The sequence below is a fragment of the Xenopus tropicalis genome, chromosome 7, assembly GCF_000004195.4.
Source record: "Xenopus tropicalis strain Nigerian chromosome 7, UCB_Xtro_10.0, whole genome shotgun sequence".
Lineage (NCBI taxonomy): Eukaryota > Metazoa > Chordata > Amphibia > Anura > Pipidae > Xenopus > Xenopus tropicalis.
In genome coordinates, this window is record NC_030683.2 from 122,654,485 (window position 1) to 122,663,407 (window position 8,923).

An 8,923-nucleotide genomic window follows, 5' to 3' on the forward strand; every position below is an offset into this window, starting at 1 on the left:
GCACAAGGCTGCAGGCTGAGTTATACAGGGAACTGTGAGTATCACTCATGTATTATAAGTTTATACTTTACCCTCTACTGTAAATGATAAGGATATTAGCAGTCACTGAAGGGTTCTGTAGCCATATAAAGGCACAAGGCTGCAGGCTGAGTTATACAGGGAACTCTGAGTATCACTCATGTATTATAAGGGATAATGTACCCCCTACTGTAAATAATAAGGATATTAGCAGTCACTGAGGAGTTCTGTGGCCATATAAAGCACAAGGCTGCAGGCTGAGTTATACAGGGAACTCTGAGTATCACTCATGTATTATAAGGGATAATGTACCCCCTACTGTAAATGATAAGGATATTAGCAGTCACTGAGGGGTTCTGTGCCCATATAAAGGCACAAGGCTGCAGGCTGAGTTATACAGGGAACTCTGGGTATCACTCATGTATTATAAGGGATAATGTACCCCTACTGTAAATGATAAGGATATTGGCAGTCACTGAGGGGTTCTGTGCCCATATAAAGGCACAAGGCTGCAGGCTGAGTTATACAGGGAACTGTGAGTATCACTCATGTACTATAAGGGATACTTTACCCCCTACTGTAAATGATAAGGATATTAGCAGTCACTGAGGGGTTCTGTGCCCATATAAAGGCACAAGGCTGCAGGCTGAGTTATACAGGGAACTCTGAGTATCACTCATGTATTATAAGGGATAATGTACCCCCTACTGTAAATGATAAGGATATTAGCAGTCACTGAGGGGTTCTGTGCCCAAATAAAGGCACAAGGCTGCAGGCTGAGTTATACAGGGAACTCTGAGTATCACTCATGTATTATAAGGGATAATGTACCCCCTACTGTAAATGATAAGGATATTAGCAGTCACTGAGGGGTTCTGTGCCCATATAAAGGCACAAGGCTGCAGGCTGAGTTATACAGGGAACTCTGAGTATCACTCATGTATTATAAGGGATAATGTGCCCCCTACTGTAAATGATAAGGATATTAGCAGTCACTGAGGGGTTCTGTGCCCATATAAAGGCACAAGGCTGCAAGCTGAGTTATACAGGGAACTCTGAGTATCACTCATGTATTATAAGTAAAATGTACCCCCTACTGTAAAATAGAATATTATATTAAGGAAGTATAAGAATACTAAAAGGCAGTTGTACAGGGAACTCTGAATAAATACACAAGTTTGTAGAGTAATAATTTTTATTTACATTAGGTCATGGTTAGTAAAGGTTAGTAATGGTTAGTAAGGTTAGTTAAAACATTTTTTTTACAACATAATAATTTGTAATTCACAATTGCAGTTTACCAAAAATTAATATTAATGTCTCAAAGTTAAACAACATTTCTAATCTCAGTCTTTGTCTCAGCCATTGCTTTGCTCAACGAATCCCTCTCTATTTAGAAGGGATTCCTACTGTTTCAGCTGCATGTCCATGATTTTATCTGCCGGTCTGGCCGCCATGTTGAGCACAATGTTCATACCGGATTCCTGCTGTTTCTGCTGCATGTCTGTGATATTATCTGCCGGTCTGGCTGCCATGTTGAGCACAATGTTCATGCTGTTTCTGCTGCATGTCCGTGATATTATCTGCCGGTCTGGCCGCCATGTTGAGCGCTATCCAGGATCCAGTCAGTTGGGATGTTTTTTAATTATTTAAAGCATCTTCCTTGCTCTCTGTATCCGTCAGGTAAATTCAGTAAAGTATCTCCAGTTCAATCCAGTAACACAGTGGTCCCCAAGCAAGACAATTTTTCCAAGTACCGGGGATTTGGGGGTGGTGCAACTAGTGTATAGTATGTAATTCAATTATTACATATATAATGTAAATGTAATTATTAAATGTTATATTATGCACTTTATTATTATTACATACAGCTTAATAAAGTACTTTGGTATTAGCAGCATGTGACAGAATAAATTACATGGGAATTCTCTTTCTGTAGGTTTGGTTCTACAGCCTGTTTGTGGAGCCTCTGCAGTAAATGCATTATGTTGAATTCAGCTGTACAAAGGTTCCCATTCCCTAGTTTATCTCTGTAGGCCTGGATGTAGGTGCTTCTGTCCAGCCCAACTCCAGTGTCCTAGCTCCACCTACCTGAGACATCATAATCTACCTCAGTAACAGGCTGGGTGAGCCTGGCAGCCCCAGGGATGCCTGGGAGAAGAGAAGGGAACCTTCCCAGGAAGGATAGCCAGTCTGCATTCATTGGGTCTGATTACTGAGTACAAATACTGCTTTTCTTAGCCCTATACTGTGCCCTATACTCCCACTGCCTCCATTTGCTTTGTGCTGTTAGTATTGCTATGAAGTGCTTATTATAAAACTGTGCTCCTTTAGGCAAAATATTTTTTATTTCCATTGACACATGTAGATATATGTTATGTATCAATCGACATAAGTCACTTTTTATTTCTGGTTTTTCTAATCAGTCCCTCTCCTGTTCACATTCCAGTCTCTTGCTTACCGGTTGCTAAATTAAAGAAGACCATAGCAACCAGATAGCTGCTGGACTTGCAAATAGCTCAACAAAAAGCTCATACTTTGAAGAATAAGCCTCTATAAGACACACTAGGGCTCATTAACTCCACAAGCTCAGTGGTCATATTGTGCTTTCCCCTTAAGCAAGTTGCATGTATAGCCACTCTTATTAAAGGTACTTTCTTTAAAATGCGCTTTTTGCATTTCCCTATAGTTGCACATGGCGCTGCTAAACCCCTCCTGCCTTACATTCTGAATCCGGCCCTGCTCTGCCTTTTGACACAAGAACCCTGGGGCTACTGGCACTTCCAGATCAGTTAGTAGTCCCAGGGTTCCCTCAGTGGATTGCCGCAGTTGCCCAGCTGTGCCAAAAAAAATAGGGTGCGCGTTTAACTTGCATAGCGAACATGACAGTAGCGAAACCAGACAGATAAAAAATACTTGGTGCAAATGTGAAGCATGCATGCAGTTGCAGCCATTTTGGTGCACTGGACGCAGTTGTGGTAGGAGCAGCGAGATTGGGTCAAGAGAATTGCCCATTAGTGACTGCATCACGAATTCTAGGGAGGAAAATGGTGCATTGTGGGAAAAAACAGTTACACTTACCACTTTTCTCACTGCCCTTGTGGATGTTCATGAGCCCCACTGTCTGGATATTCCTTTAATCAACTGCTCGTTAAAGGTTTGTGTTGCATTAAGGGAATATGTGTACAAGCTCTGGCCCCTTTGCAAACCCTTTTGAAAAGGTCAGTGTATTTTATGGGAGTCTAGCAATTCTCTTTTAGATTGCTCACGTGTTATTGGTTTTATCCATGTTATGTTTAGTTAGGCTTAGGGTAGTTCACCTTCAAATTAATTTAGTATGTTACAGAATGGGCCGTACTTAGAATGCCAAATAATCTATTGATCTGTGAGGCTCCAGTTTTATTGTTATATTTTCTTTTTTTTTTTTTTTAAGTGACCTTTCTGTTCAGGCCTCTCCCATTCATATGCCAATGTCTCACTCACACCACTGCTTTTTTTGCTAGGGTCATTTGAACCCTAGCAACCAGATAGCTGCTAAAATTCCAAACTGGAGAGTTGCTGAACAAAAAGTGAAATAATTAAAAAAAACCCACACATAATGAAAAATTGTTTTAGAATATCACTCTCTACATCATATTAAAAGTTAATTTAAAAGTTACCACCTTTAAATATTACCTTTACGTATTACTAGCCTACTGAGAGTGCTACCAAGTTAAAGGAATACTGTAATGGGAAAACATGTTTTTTCACTTAATTTTTCATTTAATTTTTAAATTTCACATGGGGCTAGCCATATACTTCATTTCCCAGGGTGCCACAGCCATGTGTCCTGTGCTCTGATAAACTTCACTCACACTTTACTGCTGTGCTGCAAGTTGGAGTGATATCCCCCCCCCTCACCCCCTGCAGCCGATCAGCAGAACAATGGGAAGGGAGCAAGATAGCATCTCCCGGTAGGTATCAGCATAGCACTCAATAGTAAGAAATCCAAGTCCGGCTTGGGACTCCTCCAGTTACATGGGAGTAGGAGAAACAATAGGTTAGCTGAAAGCAGTTCTAATGTGTAGCGCTGGCTGAAAGCTCAGACTCAGGCACACTTTACTGCTGCGCTGCAAGTTGGAGTGATATCCCGCCCCCTCACCCCCAGCAGCCGATCAGCAGAACAATGGGAAGGGAGCAAGATAGCAGCTCCCAGTAGGTATCAGAATAGCACTCAATAGTAAGAAATCCAAGTCCGGCTTGGGACTCCTCCAGTTACATGGGAGTAGGAGAAACAATAGGTTAGCTGAAAGCAGTTCTAATGTGTAGCGCTGGCTGAAAGCTCAGACTCAGGCACAAGGCACTGAGATGGCGCCTACACACCAATATTACAGCTACAAATACATTTGTTGGTTCAAGAATAAAATGTTAAATGGCAGAGGGAATTATTTGCTGTGTAACAGTGTCATTTAGAGATAATAAGTATACCATAAAAATCATGTCAGTATCTCTTTAACTCAATCTGCCCCCCCCCCCAGCACCAACTTTGAATAGTCTACAATTATTAATTGTATGCAAGAGGAGTTTTATCCAGGGAATGCTTTAGCTTTCAGCCCTCGTGCATTGTAATAGAACTCCCAGCACCCTCTGTCCAAACTGGGGTGAAAGTGACATTTTTATCAATGCTGTTTGGTCACATTTTACCTTATAAGTGGTAAATGCTTTCATTTTCCACCTGTTGGATCTTTTATGGTGTACTTGTTATTAGAAAGGCTGCATTTATTAGAGGACAGAAGTGTGGCAGGGGCAAAATTAATATATTGAAGGATTGGACAGAGGCATTCTTAAGTTTACCTCATCCATCATTTCTGTTTTCTCCAATTATGCAGGTAGTCACACATGGTATATATACACATCATTTCTGAGAGAAGTTAGTCCTCGCTTTGAAGGGGTGGGTCACCTTTCAGTTAACTTTTAATATTTTACAGAATGGCCTATTCTAAACAACTTTATAATTGGTATTCATTATTTTTTTATAGTTTTTGAACTATTTGCCTTCTTCTAACTCTTTGCAGCATTCAAATGGGGGTCACTGACCCCGGCAGCTAAAAAGTATTGCTCTGTGAGGCTACAATTTTATTTTTATTCTTTTTTTTTTATAACTTGTTTTTCTATTCAGGTCCTCTCCTATTCATATATCAGTCTCTCATTTGAACTGCTCCCTGGTTGCTAAGGTTCTTTCGACCCTAGCAACCAGATAGCTGCTCCAAACTGGAGAGCCACTGAACAAAAATTTAAACCATTAAAAAAAACTAAAAATAACGAAAAAGGAACCAATTGCAAGGTTTAAATAATAGTTATTAAATGTAAGGTTTTTTTCATATTCCACTGAAATTGTAGCAATGGGAGGGGTGGCAATTTCATGTTACTTTCTCTTCACTTGAATGTATTACCGAGCTCACCACTACCAACCTACCCACATTATACATGTAGATGGTGCATTAAGGAGGCACATGAGGAGGGCTGCCATTAGGCTTTAGAGGGAACACTGTTGGGGACACAGGTAATTTCCCCACCGCCTGTTGTTGTTTTGGGCCCCCAGGGTGATTATGTTCCAAGGGACACTCCTTTCCATCTCTGCTGGTTGCACATATATAGGGGAATGGAAGCAGAACAGTAAAGTGGCTCTATAAGCTACCCTTGAAAGTGATGCAAGTGGGGCACTACACGTAGGGTTTCCACCTGTCCGATTTTGACCATGACAGCCCGGTTTTTGGTAGGGCTGTCCAGGTCAAAACTACTTGCCCGGTTTTCCCAGTTTGGAAAACCAGGCCGATTGCTGTACCGTAGCCCCCGCCCCCATGATGGTGCGGCCTACTCCTTCTACCCCACCTAGAGTTTCCAGGAAAGGTGGCAACCCTAACTATAGTAGATTCTATAATTGGCGGCACTGAATGTGTTTCTGATCAACAAGCTGCCAGAATGTAGAGTTAAATATTTTTATCCATGCATATTTGTGTAAATAACTGTATGAAACCCTAACGGCTCAATTACATCTGCAAGTGCTTGACACAACTGCACTGTGCCAGCCGCAACTGTTTGCATTTAGTTGCAAATCAGACCCAATCGCCCTGAAATCCCATTTCCATCATTTTTAGTTATTTTGGGCACAAATGGAACCCTGTAGCTTCTGCCTGGTCCGGTAGCACCAGGGTTCCCCTATGTGAATCGAGGATTCTGTGCTCAATTCAGAACAGAAATGTCTGAGCAGCGCTAAACGAAACTATGCGGAAGTGCAAGAGGCGCAACTCTTGTTTAGCCTGTTACTCTATAGAAGATACCAACTTCCTGTTCATTTTCTGAATGAAGCCTTTATCAGATTCTCACATAAAGAAAAGTTATGTATTTTAAATAATATCTATGGTTCTATGGCCCCAATATTCTTGGAGAGAAAATTAACTTTTTGTTTTCCCTGTTCTCGCCAGGCAACATTTACTAACTAATTTCAAACTAATTTTTTTTCTGATAGACAGCTTTTAAATAAAATTTCATCCAGCATGAAAACATTTCAGCAATTTATTAAGTCAATATTGTAACAAAATTCTGGCAAATTGTTTGTCAGCATCAAGTCTACATTTTGTGTAAGAAAATATGTGATGAAAACGTTTTTCATTCTTCTTGTCTCTATCCGAATGAAGTATAGGAAAAATCTGGAGGAGATTCTATCCACCCGCCCACCCGATTTTTTTCATTTTCTCCTCCAACTGTATTTGCTTTCGGAATTATTTTTAATGTCAAATTCCAGTATTAGCGTCCTTTTCTGGTTCCAATCGAATGTTCTCAGCATAGGGATTATAAAACGTTCTCACATATCCCTTTGGATGCACTGGCGAATGGAGTGTAGGAAGAGACGACTCAATTCCTTCCTCTCATTTGTTCCATTTCTCTTTGTTTTATGTGGACGACAGAAACTCTTCCTCACATTAAAGCCGAGGCGTTTCTTTTTGGACTTTGTTTGCAGATGTTCATGTTGGAAGAAATAAGTACAGTCGCTAGGGACTGCGCTTTCTCTTATATGTTCTGCTTCTTCATCCTCGTTTTCTTCAACATTGCACTCTGTCTTAGCAGAGGCATCTTCTTTGTCCTTTTCTGAGCCCTTTTTGTAGTACCAATAGAGGCACAAGAGGTCCAGTAGAATGATGAACTTTTCTAATGAAAATAGGTCCTACATGAAAGAAGAGAAGGAGACTCATTACAAAGAACATTATTTCCCTAGAAATGGTTACTACATAGAATTAATATATTATATTGTATGACTACATAGTAAAACACCAACAACCATCATGGCTTAGATAATTGTTTTCTAATTATCATTTACTTTTTGGGCAGTCTCTAAATATCAGCTCCTGGCAACTTACCATAAGTTCTTCATTAAGACTAGTTTTATTCTCAGTAGGAGTCATGAGGAGCTCAATATATTGTACAATAGGCAGGAAATCCTACAATAGACAGAAATCAGTTAGACAGTTGGACAGCAAAATGGCAGCAAAACTGTTAGTCCTACATCATGGGCTTCATGCACAACCAGATATTATTAGTCAAATATGTCATTAGTCAAAGAAATAAATAACCTAATCATTGTATGTCACACCCACCCCATATAACATATTCTTTCTTTAAGATTCCATCTTACCTGAATAAGGATGCTGCTCAGCTCTGGATCTGCTCTATTAAGCTGCTCCTCTATAGGTGGAATGGGACACAGCAAGCCCTGCAATAGGATATAAGCAATTACTCACTCAGTAAAACACTATATAACATATTAGTAAAACCCATAAGAATCTGTCATGTATAGTGTCAAGTCACACGTGATAAAATATTTGGGTTATTTGCCCTACTTAACACATTTAATTTTTGTAATGTGTTTCTGTGACTACTGGCTGTATCTTCATTTTTCAACACAGTCGTTTAAATGGATCAAGACAGACTAAGTTTTTTTCTATTCTATATCAAGCTTTCTATTCCTGCATCAATAACATACACACAAAAAACATAAAGAAAAATATTTACTTACATCACATCTGATATCCTCAGGGATCAGTATAACAATTGGCTTGAGTTTCTCCTGTTCAAACAGGGAATTGCTGGTCTCGACATAATTGTCTGTTTCAACTGGCACAGGGCAAACTGGCCAGGACTCAATGTTATCGACAACTTCAGTTTGATCATATTTGTGATAATTTAGTTTAATATCTTTTTCCTGTAAGAGAAATGTACATGGGTCAGATATTTGGCACAGGGTGCTGTACATTTATTTTCACTTATTTCATGCTATATAGTTCTGACATATTCCACTGCACTTTATAAAGATTATATATCATTCATATCAATCAGCATATTCATAACATCAACCTTTAAAAATAAATCTTACTCGAAAAAATCCAATGAAAATCAGCAGGGTGACGATTAGTGGCTTCATGGTTGCATGCAAACACTAACCTGACAGTCCCGGCTGTAACAAGTGCTTAAACCAGCTTGTGTCTGGGGCACCATTGTGATGTCATCACTCTGAATGATGCTCATGTTTCCAAGTACCATTGTGACATCATTAAAGGTCACAACACTCCCCTGCATTATGACATCATCAGCAAGGTTACTTAAGGAGTGAGTGGCTGTACAGAGATCATTTGGATTTGGACTCTCGTGCTGCCAGTACTGGAAAGCAAACGAGTAGCCCATAACCTATTTAATCTATCACAGATTTATTCAAACATGGAAAATCAACCTAGAAGAAGCGCCCGTATACGGGCTTACAGACAGAAGGAAAATAATAACAACCTTTCTACAACTGGATTCCGGATTTTACATCTCCAGCAGGAGATCCAATCAGAGAAACGGAATGTGCATTCTTTGGCACAGAAACCCG

At 39.9% G+C, this 8,923-nt stretch overlaps 1 protein-coding gene across 1 annotated transcript; it reads right to left on the bottom strand.

The window, feature by feature from the left end:
- Window positions 1–6,659: 6,659 nt before the first annotated feature.
- LOC116412432 lies at window positions 6,660–8,451 on the bottom strand. Its single transcript, XM_031906649.1, has 4 exons — window positions 8,072–8,451; window positions 7,691–7,768; window positions 7,416–7,496; window positions 6,660–7,222 (listed from the first exon to the last, which is right to left on the bottom strand). The coding sequence occupies exons 1-4, from the start codon at window positions 8,306–8,308 to the stop codon at window positions 6,863–6,865; spliced, it is 756 nt and encodes a 251-aa protein (XP_031762509.1). The 5' UTR covers window positions 8,309–8,451; the 3' UTR covers window positions 6,660–6,862.
- Between the last annotated feature and the right edge of the window lie 472 nt (window positions 8,452–8,923).